A 24,531-nucleotide genomic window follows, 5' to 3' on the forward strand; every position below is an offset into this window, starting at 1 on the left:
TTGAGTTGAAATTAAAGTTTGGAACCAAGCATCATCTTCTGTTTTGTTTCAACACTTCAGTACAAAAGTTTCATTCGCTTTCAGCGAAGCATACACGGCGCGCCCAGAGGCCAACGCATGGGACCTTTTGAATAAACATATTAGGGACATTTTTATAGGTTTGTGAGGATAAATACACTCCGCAAATCACCTGGTTTACATTGAAAGGTTCACAGCAATAGGAAGTATCTTTAGATCTAAAGCAAGCACCACAAATAAAGCTACTCAAACAGATTCTATAGTCTTGCAATTGACCTAAAAGCGGTCACAAGTGATGATATAATTGTGAGCACATACACTCCGAGTTTTCCATGGGCTCCTATCACCCGCCCACGTCTTCGAGGCCTTCTGCATCATAATAGTCAATGATGGAACACCACCCTACCTGGCATCCAAAATAAAGACATCTAGAGAACACTACAAAACATGCAGCACCAGCATCAGTCGATGATTAAATATCAGCAAATGCAGTAAAAAGTAGTATGTCATGCCATTCACCACACCTCAGGGGTACAAAATGACATCCTAGTTAAGTATTCCAGGACCAACCCATCCTCTGCAGCAGAAACCAGCTGAAGATCCTGCTCTTTCAAGCATTCCTTAACAACAAGTTCTTGATCACCAAATTATCTGAAGAACTGCCCGTCCTGTCTTCTATGCCTGCCCACTCCTCAACGGGACCCCTGCTAATGAATGCTCACCGACCTACACCACAACTATAGTTAGGTTTATGCTCACTAAATTCACATATATACATATACAAAGTGCATTTAACTTTATTGAATATTCTCTGCACATAAGTTGAAGGCCTACCTTCGTGAATGAGTCTTTGATACCTGCAGTGGATCCTCATTTTTTTAAATTATAATTTGTAATAGTGCCTCTAGGTCAAACCATTGCAATTAAACGTGAGGTCTCTTTCAAGATATCCTATTTTTACTGTAGCAATGCAGGCTGACCACTGCAAACAGAAGTAAAGGAGGGACATACAATTGCCCCAAGAGCCAGAACAATTTATGAAAAGAATATTATATTTCATTGCTTCAATATGCATTCATGGGGATGATCTTAACATGTGAAATGGATGTTCTCAGAATAAGAATCTGTCAAAGGTTGAATTTCATATGATGCAAACTTTCCTTTTGTGGCTGTACAACTAGCTGACCCCAATCCACCATGTTTACTCGCCACTACAGCTTCTGTAATACTTTTAATTCAATTATTTTTTTAACATTTCCCGTATTTAGTTTTTTCCTCACATAGAATTTTATCATACATGCTTCTTTTTGGTTGAAATAGAGGTTGTCTTCATTTCTAACTAATAGTGCTACCCAGCATATAAATACTAATTAGATTAAGACATAACTGCACACAATTATCATATTTTATCACATTTGTCTTTTCCTGTAAGAGTCTGGGTATGCCTTTTCGGCTTATGCTTCTCATATTTTATTTTAATGTAAACATTTATTTATGGACTTGTTTTTAGTTGGTCAGTATGTTGCTCAAAAATATGTTCATCCATCTTACGTAGGAGCCCATGTATGCATTTCGGTTTAAATTTTAATGTTAAAGGTTTCCGTCTGCTACTTTAGGGCCATCTTTATGTACTAGCTAGCGATGCTAGTATGAGTTAGAGATAATCTAAGTAAAAAACATGGTGTAATTTAGTTTTTTTTGCTCTCCTCGCCACTTTATTTCAACAAACAATTAGCTATGTTTATTTAAGGCAGTGATTTTAAGCTCAGTTTTGCTCATGTACACATTTTACTCTGCTTCATTTCATCATAGTCAATGCATGTGTGACAGCACATGGCTCTTAAAACTCTGATGCTCAGGAGGTATTAAGGCTTCACAGTTAAAGCTTACTTTCAAAGCTTGGTTGTTAGGGTAGAACCGCAGACCCAGTAAACACCTAGATAGTAAAGAATACATTCAGTTTCAGTTGTTTATTCATTGAAGTTTAATAGCTCAGCAAGTATCAGTTAGTTAGCAGTTCAAATTAAAAGCTACCCAGTGTAGGGGCGTACTGACTTTCTCAAACATAAACCCCACTTTGCAGGGGCACATTAGAAAATAAAGAAAATGGGTGGAAAATGTGTGGATGGTTCTCAGTTTGAGCTTAAATGCTGTGTGCCTGACTGGATAGAAAGTAGAATGAGTTCTGCAGCTACTGCTTGTGCTTTGGGGTCCCTTGTCAGCAGCGCGCACCAGGGCGCTTGATGGACAATGGACCAAAGGGTAGGGACCAAGTCTGCTGGGAGTTTGTCTTTCTGAAACATGCCTGAAGTACATGGCTTACCAAAGGTGCAAGTAAGGTGGAAAAAAAGTCCTCCTTGGTCACTTTCGCCTTGGAGAAACTAGGGTAGGGGCAGAGCACAACAATGGCAGGAGCAACAGCTCATTCACCTCTGGAATGACACACAGCCAGCAGTGCAGCCTGGAACTGCTACACTAAGACAAGATACAGTGCCCACAAAAGCTGTTGCGTGGGGTGACTGGCTGTGCTTAATTTGTGCCGGTGGCTGTAGGTGGTGGGCACTGACACTCAATTTTGGGGACCAGGACTTAATGTTCATCTTTAGACTCTGACCCAGGAAAAGAGAGATAAAGACACAACAGAGAGAACAAAGTAGTAAGAAAAACATAGGAAAAGAGTTACAAAGGGAGAAAGCAGTAAGCGGCTTTAGGGGAAATAAAGACTATGCAGCTTTGATGGTAGGAGACCTGTACATTTGTAGCGCCTGAGGAGGGCTTCTAAGAAGTATTTAAACTAAGCCCTTGTGAATGGGTGGAGGAGAAAGAGCTGGCTGCTTGATTTGTCACTGTATCTACCACTTGTAGCGGGGTGTTCTGTCAGATGTATTTGTTGACTGTTTTGGGCAACAGGATGATTTATTGAACCGTTCTAATCCAGGGGAATTAAACCCAAAGAATTGTTCCTGTTTCACCGAAGTGTATACAAATTCAGAAGCAAGAATAGTTTCTGCTCCACTTAACTGTGTATAAATCCAGAAACGGATCCAAAGTCAAGCATGCAATGGCTGGCATAGTGACTTTGGGAGAGCAGCATTGCAGACATGCAAGGAAAGAGAGGCAGCAGCTTCCAGCATCAACAAGCACCAGGCAAACTGCTCTTAGGGTGGGATGATTCAAACTGCTCCTGAGTTCGAGGCCTTGGACTGCTATTTGGACTTGTGCAATAAAAAACTGAAAATTGACTTTGGCAACAGGTCTTTGGATGTTAACTCTGCGAGTAGGCCTTTGGGGTATGGTCTTGGCTCACGGACTTCTATAGACTGGGCTTGGTCAAACAACCGATGACATGCTTCTGAGCACTGGCACTCTCATCTTCAATGGTTGTCGCTGTCGCGCCCATGCTCCACACGCCTACCATCTCACAGCCTGTGAGTATTACTTGTGGGTAGGCCAGAGATGACAATATTAAAACTCACTAATAAGTCTGCCACAAATTAAATAATTGTATGTAATTAGAAGAATGGAAAAAAATAGAACTGACTGCTGAACAACAGTAGGGAGGAATACGACTGTTAAAGGTCCCTCCTTGTTTCACAACATAGGCCCTCATTCACCTAATAGATGGCATGCTTCATCCTCAGGCCCCTCCTAGCACCCGTTTGAGGAATCAATGAGCAAGCTACTATCCACCAAGTCATTGGGAAGCTTAGGAGGGTGCACTATTTAAACAAATTGTTTGCTATGACACTATGATCAGTATACATGTGAAGGTAATGTGCAGACAGGAATCAGGTGTGTATGTTGCAGCTACCTCCTAGATTGACTAGCTGAATTTATTGTGTCCTGCAGTGGTAGAATAAAAGAAAAGTGGGGGTTAATTCTACCCACTAGCGTAGATCGATATGTTTTTGCCTAATCAACCATCTAATGAGGTGTCAGTAACATTCTTCAGGTTAGAGTCACCCTCTCTGCTTGAATGTATAGTAAATGATGTTTACGTCACAATCCACATCTGATAGATTGCAATGGCAGGGTTGCCACGATGAAAGAGTTCTGCAAGGAATTCGGTCTCTCACCTCCAGTTCTTGGTGTGTGGTGGTCCTTCCTCAAGCCGCAGTAAAGCAAAGCGGGCCGCACTGAGAGACAAGCCCCTTATCCCATCTCCCCACTCTTTCTCGGCTCTGTAGTGTTGTGACAAAAGAAACAGGAATGAGAATGAAGATCATTAAACAGCAAGAGCAGAATTAAAAAAATGTGAGTTTTTCATATAACTTTAAAGACATTTTAAAGACCTGTAAATAATACCTAAAACACGTTCTTCAGTACTCTCACATAGCAAATATGTTGAGTACTTAGACGATGGCCTGGTATATGATGTCCACTATTGTAAGTGGGCATCTTGCACCAGTCCAGACAACCTGTATCGTGATTTAAGGCTTAGTCCAGAAGGAGTGTAAAGCAGCTTGTTTTACCAGAATGCAATCTTATAGTATAGATTAAGTGAAATACAACCACACAAGGTATTTATAAAAATATGTATTTATTATAATATACTCTCTAACACATTTAGATATCTCCTACCCGGAGATAATCACAATGCACACAATACTTTGCAAAGAAACACCGTAAATAGCACAGAATACACAGTAAACCCCAGGGAGGGTCTAAACCATATACTAAGAAAGTGGTATAAGAACCACCACTCGGGTCAAGACAGTGTCGAGAGGACGTAGAATCAATGGGGACCCAAGGAACCACCCAAGGTGAGTAGATAGGGACCTCACGCAGAACGTGTGCAGTGTGGGAACACGAGCGCGTGCTCCGTACAACTCTACGTGTAACTTGTGGTTGGATTTTTAAAGATTAAGGACCCTTCCCAGGGGACCCTGAAGAAATCCAGTGGAAGACAGAAGGTTGAAGAGCCACCCCACCCATGGATATCCTAGTACCCATGTTACCTACAACACGGAAGCCGGGTGAATAGGAGTAAAATGGTGTCGGAAACCGCAGTCGAACCCAATGGAGGACTTCAGGAAAGTGTCGCTGCAGAAGAAGGAGAAAGTGTCTGGGGGAATCCAAAGGTGGATTCTAGATGAGAGGTACCTGCAAGCAGAGGGGACAGAGTCTGTCACTCAGAAGTGACCAGGTGACTTGGAAGACGAATGCCCTCCGATTTCTGGTGTGGCAGGATGGTTGACGATGACCTTGACTCTGCATCCGTGAGGACCAGGCGATACTAAGGAAGACCAGGAGCCGAGCACGGGCTGTCCCACGTCAGATGTCGATTGCTGAGGGGTGGGTGTCCAGCGGGAGTACCAACAAGCCTTGGCAAATGCAACCCATGCAGAAATCAAAAAAGGTGCAATGTTGGAACCAGGAAGGTCTAAGGGACTCACCAAAAGCAGGGGAGTCAGGGCAGGTCCAAGCAATCAGGGGAGCCCAAAAACAACGGTGACCCTCAAATGGACCCACATGCCAGAGGCCCTGGAGTCGTGAGAGGACCTCAAGCAGCTCACCAAAAGATGCAGGGCACGATGCACACGATGCGGTGTGGCTGAGGATTCTGTCACTTGAGGTGATCGAGGTTGGGGCTACTTGGAGCCTGAAGCTCTTCTTGGACGGAAGCCAACAAGCCTTTGCAACTGCAAGTTTACAGTCCACAGATGTTCAGTTATTGTAACCCCCACGAGGAATACTGGCCTCAAACTTGGTGAGAGGGCAGGCATCGAGAGTTATGGAAAACCACCACCTGTGTTGCAGAACCTTACAGAGTCCGGAGGAGCTCAGGATCAGCAGACGGGTCGACTCAGTTGCGGTGACTGAGAATGCAGGGGAGTGACTCCTGCACTCCAAGGGAGATTCCTCCATGTGTCTTTGATGCACACAGGACTTGGAAGGTTCCTGTATGGTGAAAAGGCGATGCAGCAGACTGGAAGTGCGACGAAGTCAAGCACAAACGAAGTCCAGAGTACCCATAATGTAGTGGTTTCTGATCTGAATCTTATCCCACGACAAATCTAGGGACCCAACCATAGGTAAGCCCTTAAGTACCCTCAGGAAAGGGCTGGGACGATTCAGGGACCCTCCCAGGGGAGGGTCTGGACAGGGGAAAGGTTGCTCCCATGTCCTTTGTCCAGTTTCGCGCCAGAGCGGGAGTCATTTACGGTGTGGGGGTTTGATTCCAACATGTTTGATACCAAACATGATAGGATTCGTTGCAGCCAGTTTCGAGATGGTCATCACGTAATTATGCGGTGCCCCTCTATTTAGTGTATGGTTGCTTCACTTACAACCCAGGAGAATGGGCTCCGTTGGCTGCAGGGGTGTTCTGCTCATGCAGGGGCACACTCACACTTAGAACCAAGCAACCTGCCTTTAGGATTGATAAGGCCTGCTATAGGAGTGACTTATAGGTTTTAAATGCACTGACCCCAGATATAGGAAACCTATATCTTTAGTAAGTGGTGCTAGCACCAGTTTACACAGGCCTGTAGTTCCATTTTGAATGGCCTCCCATGGGTGGCATAATGCATGCTTCAGTCCATGGGGGACCTCTAGGGTACCTATGCCCTGAATAACTTAGTAACATATACTAGGGACTGATAGGGGTACCCCAGTATCCAATCTGGGATGTACCCAAGTACTGAACATACCAATTTAAGGGAGAAAGCAGATAGACTTTGGTCCTGATTATCAGGATCCCAGTCAAACTAGTCAAAAACAGCTTAGCACCAGGCAAAAAGCGGGGGTAACCATGCAGAAGGATCCTACCTTCCTGCAAGAACTTACTCTTATATCTTCAGAAGGAGATTATAAAATGACTGACTACACAAGGCAACTGAGTATCTGTTGCCGTTTGTCAACAAACAGGACTGAAAGCCCATCAAAAGGAAATTCAAAAGCATTCTTTGGTCACATTCAGACATGTCAGAATTCTTTATTTACTCATAAGGATGTGCTTTCAGTACGGTAGTTATTGTTTGATTCTAAATCGCAACATGATTGAGATCTTAAACAACCATCTCATTTGGTGGCCCAATGTATACACCAGTATATGTGACTAGTGGTGACAGAACATTTTTTGGGTGCACTCCATCAATGATAATTCTCAATGTTGCTCTGTTCGTTCTACCTTGAAAATATAAGCTCTGAATCACAAAATATAGTTACAAAATTAAAGCCACTTGGTCACATTTTGTTATGCATTTTTTGTTGTTAGTGAAAAATCTAATTAATGCACACCATCTTCATAATTCAAAAGTCGAAAGGTACAGATATGTTCAAATAGTGCATCCTCAACAATATTTTTCCCTGTGAGGATAAATGTTTGTTTCACGATTCAATTCAAATGCTTCCTGAGGGCAAAAATATTTAATTTGTTTATTCAGTAAAACTTTATTAACAAACATAAATAAAAGTACATTTAAGAACCTCATGATTTACATCATGAAAGCAAATCAAACAAAGATACATCTATCAGCATCATGCAATTCTAGGATGCCATTATATGTATATTCTCTAATTTCTGCATATTCGCTTACTCTTCTTACACTATTTGTGCTGTGCTATCACTTAAAAATATGACAAATATTCATGTTTCATATAAATATCACTGTATTGCAATATTTATTTCACAGTCACAATAGCAGATAAGATGTAGGTGCTGCACTGTCGCCTCAACTCAAAAGCAAATTTAATCAAACAGTAAAAGACCGGTCTATTACATTTCTCTTTGTTTATGAATAAGTGAAACTTTATTCATACTTGCTATAGCAGTATGCCGCTCCAACTGATTTCCAGGTAATGTGTACCATCTTCGTGACTTACTATGTGTCAAAAGAAATTACTTTCTCCGATTAGTGTAATTTCAAAAGTATTCATCCAGGCAAAAGTAATCTAAAAGATTGACCTCTATGCTTTTAGTATAGATGTCTATACACATCAAGTAAATATCCGTTTGCTGTGGTAGCTCACTCTCAAGTATCCATATAAAGTTACAACAAAGAAGTCCGCCATATGTTTTTTTGCCAGTTTAAAATGGCTGATCCTGCATAAAAATGGTGCCTCTATATATACTCTATGGTCCATCCTGACAGAACAGAACTCCCAGCATGGTATTTAGTCTGCACATTTCAAAAGAACATTTAGGTATTGTCTGCCATAGAAACAATCATGTTGGAGAAAAATCTATTTCATTACAAGTTATGATAAATTATAAGGGAGCATTGTGTGACAAAATTATCCTCTGGATTAAAAGTTATGAATTCAGGATAAACCAGTTTAATGTACAACATGCCTGAAGAACGAGTTACTTACCTTCGGTGATGCCTTATCTGGTAGGGACTATCTAGCTGCAGATTCCTTACCTTGGAATTTTCCCCAGGCATCAGACTGGATCCGGAAATTTCTAGTGAGCTGTACCCCTGTGCGCCCGTAGGTGGCGTCATTCAGTTCAGCATGGCATCATCCATGCTGGAAATGATGTGCCCGGTGCTTATATAGGTGCCACACCAGTGCAATGATGTCGGATTTGTTTTGGAACTTTCCACGCCAGGAGCTTGGAGCCATGAAGAACACTGACCACTAGTGTGGAAAACTAGGCCCCTGAAAGAGAAACAGCCATAACCCTAGAAATCTGTTCACTGAGTGGGGAGGATGGTTGGGTCTGTAAGGAATCTGCAGCTAGATAGAGCCTCTACCAGATTAGGCATTACCAAAGGTAAGTAACTTGCTCACCTGAAAGAGATTTCTAGCTGAAGATTAATTAACTTAGAATAAATACCCAAGCAATACCTTTCCAGAGGTGGGTCTGCGAACATGATTCAAACCAGAAAGTCCTGCAGGACCGAACGGGCAAAGTGCCCATCCAGACTGACCTGCCTGTCCAGGCAGTAGAGTTTGTTGAATGTGTACAGCATGGCCCACGTTACTGATGTCCAGGACCATACTCCACATGCTAATACAGTGGTTGCAGGCTTGGCTCTGATGAAATGAGCATGCAAACCCTCTGGGGGTTGCTACTTGGCTGATGCGTAGCAGATCTTGATGCAGAGCACAATCCATCGACAAAGTGATGGACTGGCCTACATGCCAGCTTGTCTGGGAAGTAAGACACATATGGAGGCTGAGATGACAGCGCCTGCAGTTCACTAACCCTCTGGGCAGATGTAATTGTCACTAGGAAGGGGGCTGAGTGTGGTTTCTACCGGGTTTCCTGCTGTCACTGTGGCGTGCTGTGACGTACAGGTCATACTTCCACCTGCTTTTCAAGAGTGCCTGACACCGTGAAGACCAGTAACACCAATCAGTGGGATCACTGTGAGCTGCAGGGGGTGAACCGTTAAATGCTGCAGCCGCTGGGGACTACCGCGCCCAGAATCCCCCTGCGGGGACTTAAACTGCTCGTAATCTGCCCTACTTAAGGGCTTCAGAGTTCTGCTGCGCTGGATGCAGCTGGGCCCGTCTGCACCCCTAGAATTTATTTTTGGTCATCTATGCCTCGAAGCAACAAAAAGGCTCTTACATTTTACAATTAATTGTTGCTGCCGGTTTTGTTCTCACCATAAGAGAACAGGCTTGTTTCCTTGTGATGGGTGGTGACGGATGCTGACCCTGATGTGACGACTCTGGAAAGTAGTTCACGAGCAAGCAAAGGAGGACCTTGTGCCCTAGGTTGACGCTTGTGCCCCAGGCAACTGTCTTGTGATTGACATACGGCGTTGAGGAGCTAAATAAGCTATCCCTTTGTGTGCTCTGGTCGCCAAACTGACTGCTGTACTGCCTCTTATCAGAACTGGTTTTTGTAACTAGGCGTTTTAAAACCGCATCTGAAGGAAAGTTAGCAAGAGTTTGTTTTGTATATAATGGCTCTGGCTACAGAGAATACCGTTTAATGGTTACTCCTTCACCTCTGTTAGAGGGGGCAGGGAGGCGTTGATGCTTATTGACCACCTTACCAACTGTAATGAAACGATCATTTATCTGGATGTTTTTTGTTCATCAGATACATTTTTAGAGAAATTTGCATAACGCTCATTCTTTTTATTACAAAAATGGGGATGATTTTATTTTGATATTTTATGGTTCTCCTGAATGAATTTTGTATATGTTTTATTGCTGTTTTTACAAGATTCTCTGTAGCGTACTTTTATGGTTTTTATTAACCGAATAAAGTGATTATGACTGACTGACTGTTAGAACTGGGGGTCTCAAGTCGGAAGATGTAGATACCTTTGACCAAATAGGGACCCTTGCTTCTAAGTCAGGGAAAGGGGATTACACTACTGGATAACTCCTGCTCACCCCCTTGGTAGCTTGGCACAAGCAGACAGGCTTATATCAGAGGCAGTGTGTTAAGCATTTGTGAACACTTACAGCAATACACTGAAAACACTACAGATGGACACCTCACAGCTTTTATAAAAATAAGTATTCTTTATATAGACTTAACACAAGACCACAAACGACAAAAATCCACATTACTGTACTCAAAATTGACTTAAAGATGGTAGAATTGACTTAGTTGAGGTTGATGGTAAATACGATGCGTACATCACTTTTTCTGCTGCTTCTGTGGATGGTACAACCAGTGCTGCAAGCCCACCAGCAGAATTTGATTTACAAGCCCTTGGCACACATGGTGCACTGTACTAGGGTCTGACAAGTAAATCAAATAACCCAATCATGGAGTCACTAATCAGTACATCAATTTACAAAATAGAGCATATGCACGTTCGCACTGATCAGCAGTGGTAAAGTGCCCAGAGTCATACAACCAACAACAACAGGTCAGAGAAAATATAGGAGGGAGGCAAAAAGTTCAGGGATGACCCTGCAAAAAGGGCCAAGTCCGACACTGACCATCTTAATCACTTTTACTAGCTTCACAAATGCAAGAACACCAGTCTAGAGTGAGGTTGGGTGGGGCAGGGGTTGGGGGTGAATACCCCTTGGTAATCGAAGTGCCTATATTTTACTTCTCTATATTTTTCCTGGGGAAACAGAAAGCGGAGGCTAAAAACTCTTGATAAAAGACCCAGAAGCAGTAATTCGATTTTATCTTTCTTGAATAAAGCGGTAGGAGCCTTGGCTGATGAAATTTCGTCTGTGGAAGAACAATTGACACACTCTAGACAGGGCCTGGACACTGACAGTAGCGGAGGTTACTGCCTCCTCGGACTTAGGAAACACTTTGGCCTGTAATAATAAAAAAACATCTGTTGGCGGGGCTGTGGCAAACTATTCGGATTGTGTGGTTTTGGTTACCCTGCTTGTAGGGCAAGAGAAGGGGGCACTGGGTGGGAGTGTTGTTACAAAAAAAGGCCTGACAGAAATAAAATAATAGGGTGGTACCACTGCCCCCTCTGTCGCCAAGTACAGGAACCGTAAAGAAACAAAAAAAAGGGGGCAGCAGGTGGCTGAAAATGTGCGCTCTACATAGTGATTTACACAGGATATACCTAGTACCATGGTAAATAATATCTCACCGGCTCTTGAAAATTTTAGACACAGATTGGATACACTTCAAGAAAAGGTGAACTCCTTGGCAAGCTCCTTAGTGACCCTCAGAGATCAGGTTGAAATTATGCTGAGTAGAACCGCACATATTTCGAATGCCCTGTTTATCAATGTAAAGGTTACTAGGCCTATCCCAGAAAAATCTTTTAGAGGAAAGCAGTGTCTACCTCCTATAATTGAACCTGTCCTGGGGGCAGACAGTGTGAGTGATAGTCAGCCTACCATCTCTATTAGCGCTAAGGGACCTCATTTGGGTACAAACCGTTATTCAATCCCTGAGGGCGGATCTATGCTAGACTCTCATGCACAAATTTTAGTGCAATATCAGGGTTTTTTCGCATTAATTCTGATGTCACTTTACACTTACCCCCAGGGTGTACTCCTTAAGTTTTAGTACTGGCCAACGTTCCACACGTATCGTAATCTTCTCAAGAAGATTTTCAGAAGCTCAAAAATAAGGCAGTTTACTCAAGGCCGTCCACTGGCTTGCAGGGGGAGCCCCTCAAGAACTCAGTTCTATGCTCTTTCAGGAAATAATCATGGTACGCAGGGTGGGCTGGATTGTTAATGCGCCTCAATTAATTGGGAGGGATTGTGTTGTATTCAACTTTGCCATCAACTTCAGGGCAGGATTTATGTTAACTAAACTTGGTCAAGCCTAGCATCTCCCAGTGGTATCGTAACTAGTCCCCTAGGTTATCTCTATAAACCGGTGTCCCTGAGGTTGTCCTGTCAGGGGTCTCCCCTTGAGACGTATGCAGGGGTCCAGCTAGAAGGGATCTTGTGCCCTTTAGGTCCTCCCACCGAGAGGTTTCTCCTAAAGACGTCTACAGGACTCCTGTTAGAAATGATGTTGCGAACTCTGTAACTCGTAACTTTACCCAGCCCAATCGCTATGGACCCATGACAGGTCTGAAGGACCAAGACTGACTGAGGATGGCGCCCTCTCCAACAGTGTTTCTTAAGGGTACACCCACTATCCGGGCACTTCAGGCTATGTCGTGGAACATAGCGTGTTTGTGGGATAAGTTTGAAGAACCTAAATGGACCACTTCCCTTGCCCCATTTGATATTGTAGCCTTTCAGGAGATCTGGGACACGAGGGGTTAGATTTGTTTGGATGGTTATGTAGCATTTTCAATCAATGCCTCCCCCTCACCTACTGGAAGAGCCAGTGGGGGCCTTGTGCCTTTTGTTAAAGTAGATTTAGTTTATAAAATGGAGGAGATAGAGGGTATCTCTTCCCATATTCTTCGAGCCTTTCTCTTTTTTAAGAACACCACCAGGATTTTGTATCTAAATGTTTATAATGCAATACATGGGAGGACATTTGAGAATGTGATGGCCTCTTAGTATTTTTTGCATTCTTTCTGCCATGGTCGACAAAGTGTTCATACTGTTATGATCATACTAGGGGATTTTAATTATCCACCCTGTAGTGATTGCAACCTATATGAGGGAGGAGGCCTTCGAGGAAGGTGATCACAAGGATGAAGTCCATCTTAAGCATACCCCCCAGGGGGATTTCATGAATGAGTTGTCAGCTGAATATATTTTGGTGAATCTCTTGGATTTGGAGAGTTTGCTCACGGACAATAGTGCCCATACTTTTAAGAGTTCAGGAAATGGTTCTCACATTGATCACATCCATGTAACGGCTGGTTTATTTTCCTCTCTTCACCCATTCTCAGTGAACTGGAATATATCAGTGATCACAACCCTCTCGTTGCCAGCTTTCACTTGGAAATTGAGCAAACTGTACCTTTAAATCACCTTAAAACTCAGTCTAAGACAATCTCGCAGCGGTGAAGACTGAAGTGGTGCGATTCTTGAGACATTTATTCCTATGTTTGTTACATCTTGTTTTTCAGAAAGCCCTGTTTGAACACAGAGGCATCCTATCGGACTATTATAGAAGTGTCTGACGAGTTGGGTTCTTACATTAACACTGCCCTTTCAAGATCGGCCAGGTCGGTCCCCCAGCAGTTTGCCGCTGGTTTGATAATAATTGTACTAGTTTACAAAAGTCGCTCCTAGCTGAGTAAGAAAAAAAAACCTTGGGACAGGCGAAGGTAAGAGGATGTAGGGTCACATAGAGCTGCAGTCAATAGCAGGAAGAAGGTACTAAAACCAGAGTTGTGGAAGGATCTTCTGATGGCTAGTACATCGAAAGATAGAACCCTTTTTTGAAAGGTTGTCTCGTTCCCTTTTTTTTCTTTAAGGAGGAAAGAGTGGCAGATTTGGCCGGCGTGATTCCTGTTCAGGTCTGAGATGGCCATTTCTCTGCTCCATATCATGGGGATAACTCATCTTGTCCACCCAGTTCAGGGTGCCAAATTGATGATGAAGTGGGAGGAGATCAGAGATGCAATTATGTCACTTCCAGTGGATAAGGCCCACAGGGCTAATGGGATCCCTGGTGACCTGTTTAAGTCTTTTGTGGATCTCTGGGCCCCTCTCCTTACAATCTACCTTGAAGCCACTATTAGTTATTGCCTTCCAGAGTCATGGTGGCATTCAGATATCATACCCGTTTTTACGAAGGGGAACAGGAGTGACACCGCTTGTTACAAGACGTACAAGTTACCTACATTCGGTAACAATGTATCTGGTAGAGACGATTCTAGCCGCAGATTCCTTAACGTAAAATTATCCCCAGGCGTGAGACTGGATCCGGAAAATCTTTGCCACAGCACCTCTGCGTGCCGGGGGGCGGTACCACGCGACCCCTCCCTGACGTCATCCGCGGACGAGGAGGAGGAGGAGGAGGACGGAGCCCTGCAAGGAGTCTCGGAATAGCTCAGTCCGCGTGGGTGTGAAATAACAGTGTTCCATCAAAGGGTAAATCCACAAGATGCTCCCGAATATTCTCTGGGAAGACACCATCCCGCAGCCAAGCATGGCGAACTCACCATAGCACGGCCGAAGGAATCAGAGACGTTCAAGGCCGAACTGAGAATTAAAGTAGCTAACTCCTGACCATCCCGCACATGGTGCCGCAGATCCGCGCGGGCACCCTTTTGGGAGGCTCGAGACAGAAGGGACTCTGCGGAATCCCACAGATCGGAAGTAGCCCTGGCCAACACAAAAAGAGTGTTGAGTGCATGCAAAGCAGCGCTAGTGGAGGCGAAAATGTTACGCCCCCAGGAGTCCAGCCACCGAGTCTCCCGTGACGGCGGAAGTAGCACTGAAGGCAAGGAAGGAAAAGCAGCCCGCAGGACAGGGCCCTGGGCCGAGAGGTGGGAAAAAATAATGTCGATCGTGCGGAGCAGGACGGTGGCGGTGAAGGAGCGGTTGAGGCACCGGATCCCCCGTGGCAGGGCACCCCCAGAAAAGAGTTATGGAGCGACGGTTCAAATGGGAGAAGCGGCTCCCCTCCACCAGAGCCCTGGTGGAGAACCTCTAACAAGTGGTCCAAAGGGAGTGGGGCAACCGGTTTTCCCATCTGCAGAACGCCAGTGGGCGTGGAAATGGCCCGGACAAAGGCCACACTCACCTCCGTAGGGCGTCGTGGGGGGAAAGCAACTCCTCCGTGGGCGAAGGCTGCAAACTGAGACGCCCGTACCCGTGCCCCGCTGGAGGGAGAAAAGACCAGCCCCTGAGGGATGGGAAACCCACAGACGAGTGGGAGACCTAAGGGGTCTCTGGACAGGGCGGAGAAGCCTGCGGGGCAGACAACTGCAGAGAACGGAAGAGCGGGTCTGGGGGTTGTGGACGTGGAGACGGCGTAGAACCCGCCCTGGAATCCGCCGGAGAAAAGGCCACGACGCGGCGTCCAGTCTCCGACGAAGAGGAGACAAGGAGATGACAACCCTCCGGAGAGGGAGGGACATCCGGAGAAGAGTCGACGATCCGACGTCGGGACGGCGCCGGGGAGTCCACCACAGACACCAATGAGTCCTCGACTGGCAAGGCATCGGCTAGGACCCCGACGAGGCAGCCGGCTGCACCGAGGGCCGAGAGGGGCCCAGGGAACATCCCGAATCCCGGCCTCCACCCGCGGCGCTGCCCGTGCCGGGGAGGAAAGCCGTTGACGCCGGAGAGGCATCGGCTCGACCTCCAGGAAGACAGCCGCCTGCCCAGAGGATCGAGGGAGACTGGGGGGCAAGCCTTGAGTCCCGCCGACCTCCTGCGACACCGCAGGGAACCCCCGGGGCTTTGCAGCGAGGCAGGGACGCCATGGGCTAAGAGGGGGAACCCCGAAGGGCCGCACCTCGACGGCACCACACCTCCAACAGCTGAAGCCGAACGTGTCGGCGCCGGGGGCGAAGCCACTCGCAGAAGGCCCCGCAAACGGCAAGGAATCTACGGACATCGCAGGAAGAGGGGGAGGAGGAGGGCTCTAGGAAGCCTGCAGAGCCATAGCTTAGGCTTGCATCTGGGCCGTCTTCGCCCCGACGCAGGGAAACAGCGTATAGGGTGGCGACGGGCGAGGGCGCATATCCCGGGAGGGACCAGCGCCCTCTGCCGAAAGAGGACAAGGCCTCGGCGGCAAACTGCGAACGATGCCCATGGGGTCTCGGTGAAGGACGATGCCGCAGCCGGAAACGGCAGCCCCTGGACCCGTCCGAGGTAGGAGACGGACGCTGCGACAACACCGACCTGGACAAGCGGGTCGACAGCAACTTCATCTGGCGCTCCCGCCGGGACTTTGGTTTGAGATGCTGGCATGCCTCGCAGTCCGTAGAGTCATGGTGCTCGCCCAAGCACCACATGCAAATAGTGTGAGGGTCTGTCGCCGACATCTGACGTGCACAAGAAGTGCACGTCTTGAAGCCCGAAGGCATGGTACGCTGTTCTCAACTCAAGGCGCTAAGAGGCCCGAAAACAGGCCAAGGAGCACACTCCGGATCCGCGTTGCACGTGGAAAAGAAGGTAACTGACGTCCGCGCCGGAGTGGGACTTATGTGACCTCGCTGACGTCACGTCCGTGGACGACGTCAGGGTGGGATCGCGTGTACCGACCCCCCCCCGGCGCGCAGAGGTGCTGTGGCAAAGATTTTCCGGATTCAGTCTCACGCCTGGGGATAATTCTACATTAAGGAATCTGCGGCTAGTGGTCTCTATCATATCATTTCTTTAATTGAGGTTGAGGTAAAGATTGTTGGAAGGGCCATATTGAAAAGACGAACTTAACGGCCTGAGGAACAGAACATATTGTCTGATATAAAATCAGTTTGGTATAGGGAGGGATCCTGTAGGGCAGAATCTCATTCGCCTCCTTATAAATACTAACTAGGTCTGCCCAAAAAATGGCGCTCTCCATCTAGCCTTCATGGGCCTCAGCTCTGCATTTGGTCTGGTTAACAGAGAGAAGCTTTGGGCTGAGCTGGCGTGGAAGAGGAATTGGTAAGTTTTCTGGCTTCTGTTCACTATGTTGCACGAAGCACTTCGGTCTGAGTAAGGGGGTCCGGTAAGATTGTATTTTGGCCAACTGCCTTTTCATTATGTATATCAGTCGCCTTGAGAAATCACTCCCCGTGCAGGGTATAGAGTTGCCAAGAGCCGGGGGCTGTCACTCCCGGCTCTCTTATATGCTGATGATGCTTTCTTAATAGCTCATACTGCTAGAAGTCTACAGCGACTTTAAGAACTTTTTGTAGACTTCATTAGCAGCTTGGACCTGCATACCAACTTTAACAAGTCACATGTTATGGTCGGGCCCGAAAAATGTAAAAAGTGTGACTTTCTCCGTTCAAGGTCGTGTTTTCAGCAAGGTTGAAAATGTTACCAATTTAGATATCTAAATAGACTCAAGACTTAGCTGGCAACCTGTCTTGGTGTACATGCTTTTTCCACCCGTTTGGGTCAGAAGCCACTCAAAACTATGTTGGAGGTTTATAAAGCTAAATGCATCCCTAGTTTTACATTTAGTAGTGAGATTTGGGGATGAGTGAACCTAGAGACTCTCAGGGTGGTGAGTTAGGTATGAGTTACAATATAGACTTAATTCGGCTGCGACCCCTTTTGTTATGGTGTGCTGTCTGGTTAAAGGATGCTCTAAGGCTGAACAGATTAGTTTTCTCAGACATTATGGAGCTGGACAATACGTCTAACATTCCCAGGCTGGTATACATTATATATAGAATCTCAGAGCCTTGGGGAGAACAAAGATATACTTGAATCCTCAAGGTATCATGAAATAAGATGTTGTTTGGTAAGGAGGGTCTTTTTTACAGAGATTGCAGGGGGGGGAGCCATTGCTCTAGTTATTTCAGAAATTTGTTATGGGTAAAACAGTTCCTGTGATAGAGCCATATCTTCTCTTTGAGATGTCTATTCAAAAGCCTTATCTTTAGACTTTCTATAGACTGGGACTGCTTCATCAGTTGTTGTATTCTGTAGGAACTTGGTAAAAGTATTCGGATCCACCCTTATGACCTTATTTCCAAATGCAACACTTTGCACACTGTTTAGCTATGTCCCTTTTATAAATCTCTTCGGTACAAGTTTTTAAAACATCTGGTTTTATCATTGGATTTCCATCAGGCTAGTCCTATTTTCTATATTTACAACTTTTATCATGTTAAGTATGTTATAATGTATCAATGTTTCTCATGGGGGTTTATACTGCAGCATGTTTTCAGCTGGGTGGTTTTAAAGGTGCTTATATAAGTTGACTTTTTATATTTATGTTTGTTTTAAATTACAAATGTAATAACTGATCATCTTTCCTTGATGTCACTTGTATGATTCATTTTTTAAATCAAGTAAAGTATTAAAAGTTAAAAAAAGAAAAGTTAGTAAACACTAGGAAGGCCGTCTTGATGGTGAGAAGCCTAAAACGGCAGGTATGAAGCGTCTCAAAGGGAGCACACCTACGAAAAGTAAGAACCAAATTGAGGTCCCATTGAGGCATTACAAATGTAGTTGGCGGAAACGTGTAGGAACCTATTTACAATAATGGACTTGAAAAGGGAAGGTTGATCTTGCAGCTGCAGGAAAGCAGAGATGCCAGATAAGTAACCCTTTTAGGTGCCCAAGGCAGAGCCCTGCTGGTCAAGGATAAGGATAAACAAGAAGACCTGCGAAAGGGGGCTCAATCTGTTTCTCAGCACACTTTGCCACTGTTAGACCTGGCACCATTGGCGTGGGTCTCCTTTCCATCTTTCGCTTTTGTCTTCTCTGTGTTTGCTGGTGTTGGATGCTCTGGGCGCTGGGCCACTGCCATTCAGTGCCACAGCGCGAATGCTCCCTATTGTAAAGTGACTGTATGAATTGGTATTCCCTATAACCCTAGCTGACCCAAGGAACATGTTTGGAAAGTCGAATTTAGTATGCCTGAGCTCAGAATATTGAAGTACATCTTTTAATGAGGATTATTTTTGTATTCGGTGTTTGAAAGTATCACTTCTAGAAAGGAGGTATTTTCTTGCCTAAGTCTTCCAGTGTGCTCTGCTGTTATGTGTATTGGCTGTCTGGTTTTGGAGGGACAGGGCAGGCTGAGCCCGACCTGGATTGAATAGAGAGATCTGCAGTTGGAGTATGGGGAGGGGTGACCCTTTGATCTGAGCAGGGCTGTGCCTGGCAAGGTGAATGATGGCTCCACCTCCCACTGTGCATCTGATGGCAGAACCCCTCTTCCTGAAAGGCAGGATGGAGCCTTGTAAACAAAGTGCTCCAGGACCACACCGAACTGGTTCTGGCTGGGTTCAGTGACTTGTGACTTTTGAGGACAAAGACTTTTGGGGAATTAAAAATCGGTGCAAAAACCCCTACACGGTGTGTTACTTCGGGATGTCAAGATGAACCTCTGTCCATGTAACTAGACGAAAAGGACTTTGAAACGTTCATCCATCTTAATGAAGCAACTACCCAAGGCCTGATTTGAGCTTGCCTCCTGCTGGAGTCTCAGGGATATTAGACTTCACCCATCAGCCTTCTGAATTCCTATTGATGGGGATTCTACTCGCAGGTGAGGATTCCAGAGCCCGCATTTGCCTGTGCTACGAGAATCAACGCTATCGCTATTGTGGGCCGCGGCAGCTGAGAAGCTGTTGGCGCTGAGAGCCCGCACTTGCCTGTGCTACGAGAATAATCGCTATCACTATTGTGGGCCGCTGCAGCTGAGGAGCTTTTGCTGCGAGAGGCCACATCTGTCTGTGCTACGAGAATCATCGCTATCGCTATTGTGGGCCGCTGCAGCTGAGAAGCTGTTGCCGCTGAGAGCCTGCATTTGCCTGTGCTACGAGAATCATCGCTATCGCTATTTTGAGCCGCTGCAGCTGAGGAACTGTGGCTGCTGAGAGCCCGCATCTGTCTGTACTATGAGGATCATCGCTATCACTACTGTGGGCCGCTGCAGCTGAGGAGCTGTGCCGCCGAGTGCCCTCCTTTAGTCACCGTCTCAGGATCATCGTGAGTGCATGCCGTGGACCGCTGCAGCCGGGGGGTGTGGCCGCTGCGAGTCTGCCTGTCATCATCACGGCTCCCTCACGAAGCTGCGTGCAGTGCCCCTTTAAACCTCAGGTACATTGTGCATCACCGGGTCGCGTAGACACCGGCCTCGAACTAAGTTAGTTTCACACGCTTTTGATTGCTTTTATTGCTTTTTAAGTGCATCTATATTTACATGCATTGAGGCTACCTGATCGCTTTTGAGCCTTGTGTTAAGCCTATATAAAAATACTCATTTTTCTATAACTACTTTTGTGGTGTCCCTTTGTAGTGTCTTCACTGCGTTATTGTGTATGGTCATAAATGCTTCACACACTGTCTCCGAGATATGCCTGTCTACTCATGCTACGTTACCACAGGGTTGAGCAGGAGTTAACAAAGGGTGTAGCCCCGTTACTCTGACTTCGGAAGAAGGGTCCCTAGTTGGACACTGGCGCCAGCCCTTGCCAACTAGAGATCCCCATTTCTAACAGCCGCAAATTTATTCCAACGGCCAGCGTACACTGCCTTGGTAGAGGGATGCAGGGCTGCCAAAAGACCATTGCAGAATTAAGGTGGAGGGTCGATTGATGTCAACTGTCACCACTCAATCACCATACATGAAGGGGGAGCGATGACAGATTCAGGTGCAGAACCCTCCCCGGCTGCTGCGACAAAAGAGCCTTTCAAAAGGATAGCCTGATCGGAGGACCCATGGCCATGCTCAACAGCTCAGAATTTTAAACTCTCCAAGCCCAGTCCGGCGCCACGAGGATGACTTTGGCCCTATCATTCCAGATCTTCTTGAGTACTCTGGAGTGGTATGTGCGGAACAGTGTACAGGAGGCCCGAGTTCCACTCGAGACTAAAAGCGTCGCCCAGCAAGAGCAGCCTTGGAAACTCCAGCGTGCAAAACTGGCATTGCACATTCTAGGCTGTGACAATCCAATCTAACCAAGGCTTTCCTCACTACTGAAAGAGACCTAGCACCACCTCCGGGTGGAGATGCCATTCATGATCCGCCGTGCATCTGTGGCTGAGTTCATCCACCCTAGTGTTCAGAGAGCCTGGCAGGTCTTAAACAACCAGGGATATGCCCGGATGTTCCAGTCATGCCCAGAGGTGCAGGGCCCCACCCCGCCCTGTTTGTTGCAGTACCACATGGCAGTGGTGTTGTCCATGAACACAGGTACTAGCCTTCCCTTGATGGAGAGTAGAAAGGCTTTCAATGCCAACTGGACTGCTCGGAGCACCATAAGGTTGATGTGGAGTCCAGATTCCGCCAGAAACAAGAGGTATCTGATCGCCTAATCTCCCTGATCATTGCCCCCTCCTAGGAGTGACGCATCTGTCACTTCAGTCAGATCTGGTTAGAGAAGGAAGAGGGGTCTGCCGCTGACCCAATCGCAGTTCATTAACAACCACTGCAGATCTTTTGCAGTACTCTCAGAGACCTGGACCCTGATGCTGTACCCACTGGAGCTTCAGGTCTCACTGGAGAGCCTGCAGCGGGCATGTGACATAAGCAAGAAGCAGGAGGCCATGAGACCAGCAGCCTCAGTCAGTCTTCTCCACAAAGCCCATCGGTATCATAGCTTGAAATATTCTGGATTCGACGTTCGGGAGAATAAGCCCGAAATTACAATATGTCCAGAATAGCTCAGATGAATGGGAGCGTCTGAGAAGGGATAAGGTTTGACTGCAGCACATTGATATTGAACCCAAGCAAGTGCAGAAGGTTTGCCTTAGTCTGGAGGTGGGGGATGACAGCCTGGGATGACCCAGCCTTCAAAAGCCAGTCGTCGAGATGGGGGAAGACTGGCACCCCTGAGCTCCATGGATGAGCTGCCGCTACTGCCATCACCTTGGTGAACACGCAAGGGGTGCTGGTAAGGCCAAAAGGTAGCACTGCAGATTGAAAGTGCTCGTGGCCTACCAAGAACAGCAGCTAATTTCTGTGGGCAGGCAGGACAGGGCAATAAGCATCCTGCAATTCCAACCGTATCATCCAGTGTCCACGAACCAGTGCAGACAAGATCTATGCAAGTGTGAGCATTTTTAATTTCTTCTTTTTCAGGAAGGAACTGAGCGGCCTCCGTCCTTTTTGGACACTAGAAAGTAGCGGGAATAGCAACCATGAACTACTTCTGATGTGGATTCCCTTGGCCAACAGAGCTGCTACTTCCTGGCGGAACAAGGATAGCTGATCCGCTGTTAACCTGTCAGTAGGACCAGTGTCAGGGAAGGTCGAGGTGGTATGACCAGCACCAGTCCAGATCCATCTGTGGATCCAGGAGGCCTGACTGGTGCGAGGGCAGACCCGCCAGCGGTGTACCATTAGAGGCCCTCCTGAATGCATAGGCCCTGAAGGCGCACCAGCAGGAACAAGCCACCCAAACATGAGGTACATGGCCTCAAACAACTCTCTGGGAAACTCTGGGAGATCCAAAGACGGCCTAGGGGTTGGCTCAGTCGTGGAACGTGGCCAGGAGTGACAACGCTCCCTCGTCTAGTCAGATGACTTCGATGGACAGGGTGAAATCGAAGATCTCTTCGACCTCTTCCTCTTTTTCTTTATGTGGGCCTTACCTGAATGCCCAGACAACTTCAAGTGTGACGAAGATCAATGGCGCCGAGACCGATCCTGGTAATTTCCTCTCAACCTGGATCGAAACCATCATGGTGTCGCATGTCGAGTGGCAAGGAGCTTGAGCGATCACTCTCCCAAGGCCTTGGAGTGCATGGCATGACAATCGGCACAGGTCAGTGTTGTAGTTGTGCTCAAGGCACCAGAGACAGACACAGTGTGGGTCCTTCACCAACATCTGCGGGTGACAGGCACCGCAAGGTTTAAATTCAGCCTTCCTCATGGACATGCTTGCCACACAAGGAGATAAATCTACAAAAACTTCGACAAAAAGATGGAAAAAAGAAGCTCTCTCTGGATCTTTACTGATGCTGAAATAAAATAACTGACATCAGCGGGCTGGTGTGGCACCTTTAAAGGCACTGCGCACATCACTTACGGCACAGACGCTGCCGCAAAGCGGAGCTGACCAACACCACCTATTGACGCACAGGAGTACTAATCACAAATAATTTACGGATCCAGTCTAATGCCTGGGGAAAATTTTAAGGTAAGGAATCTTCGACTAGAAGTCTCGATCAGAAAGTGATAAATAAGTAGACCTAGTTCCATCAATATGGCATAATAAACAATAATTTTTAAAGGGCATAGTTGAAAGAGGGTGAAGATGGTTTATATTAATACATGAGAAATGTAAACTAATTGGATACATTGAACAGATAACATCTATGTGATCAAGATACATGCCTGGTGTAGATTGGTGTGATTTAACCATCACAGATTATAAGATGCATATAACAGGGAAGGCCCAACACTTCATTAAAATATTGCACAACTACAACTCTGGTGTAGTTCTACAAGATTTGCTTTCCCACTCAGGGGTGACACAGGTGAACGTAGTACAATGCACCACTGCTGAATGTGAAGGACCGGTTACTGTAGTCCTGCAGAACCCCACTAAATACATAGTTGAAGTAAAGTAATTGCTTTTGGGTTACTAACAATTCTCGGAAAGAAATCATGGGCACCGTGGTAACAGTAAACCTATTTCACTTTTTAACAGTATCACACACACAGCACTAACAGAGCAGATACATTTGACTAAAAGTATTTACTGCAAGAGGGCGAACCTGTTTTTTTAGTACATCTAAACTAATTACAAAGGATATCTCCCCCCCCCCCCCCGTATTTTTAGGTCTCGCCTGACCCAGCGCATGCGCTGGTCTGGCGAGACTTATTGAGAGGGCAATTCTGATTTAGCACCAGCACTGACGCCACTCACCTGCCTGAGCTAGAACGGCGCATTCTTGACGGGGCACCCACGCTGTTTGTCTCCCCCGCTGCCCTGACGACATCGAGGGCCGCGGTGGGGGGAGACTACAGCTCCCGTGAGCCTCCACTGCCACGCCCCCTTCCAGGAGATTGCGCGCCCGGAGGCGCTTTAAAATCGGCGGCTCCCTCGGTGGAGCGGGGGAATTCTGATTTAGCACCAGCACTGACGCCACTCACCTGCCTGAGCTAGAACGGCGCATTCTTGACGGGGCACCCACGCTGTTTGTCTCCCCCGCTGCCCTGACGACATCGAGGGCCGCGGTGGGGGGAGACTACAGCTCCCGTGAGCCTCCACTGCCACGCCCCCTTCCAGGAGATTGCGCGCCCGGAGGCGCTTTAAAATCGGCGGCTCCCTCGGTGGAGCAGGGGAATTCTGATTTAGCACCAGCACTGACGCCACTCACCTGCCTGAGCTAGAACGGCGCATTCTTGACGGGGCACCCACGCTGTTTGTCTCCCCCGCTGCCCTGACGACATCGAGGGCCGCGGTGGGGGGAGACTACAGCTCCCGTGAGCCTCCACTGCCACGCCCCCTTCCAGGAGATTGCGCGCCCGGAGGCGCTTTAAAATCGGCGGCTCCCTCGGTGGAGCGGGGGAATTCTGATTTAGCACCAGCACTGACGCCACTCACCTGCCTGAGCTAGAACGGCGCATTCTTGACGGGGCACCCACGCTGTTTGTCTCCCCCGCTGCCCTGACGA

General features: G+C 46.8%; 1 protein-coding gene across 2 annotated transcripts in view; it reads right to left on the reverse strand.

Moving 5' to 3' along the window:
• LOC146869314 (solute carrier family 12 member 6-like) overlaps positions 1–24,531 on the reverse strand; it is an 818,593-nt gene that overhangs the window by 280,657 nt on the left and 513,405 nt on the right. For both annotated transcript variants that reach the window (XM_085648043.1, XM_085647962.1), the window contains one exon: positions 4,095–4,199. In XM_085648043.1, the coding sequence (XP_085504169.1) occupies positions 4,095–4,199 (105 nt within the window). The remainder of the gene's footprint in view (positions 1–4,094; positions 4,200–24,531) is intronic.

Source organism: Triturus cristatus, chromosome 1_1 (genome assembly GCF_964204655.1).
Source record: "Triturus cristatus chromosome 1_1, aTriCri1.1, whole genome shotgun sequence".
NCBI classification, from domain to species: Eukaryota; Metazoa; Chordata; class Amphibia; order Caudata; family Salamandridae; genus Triturus; species Triturus cristatus.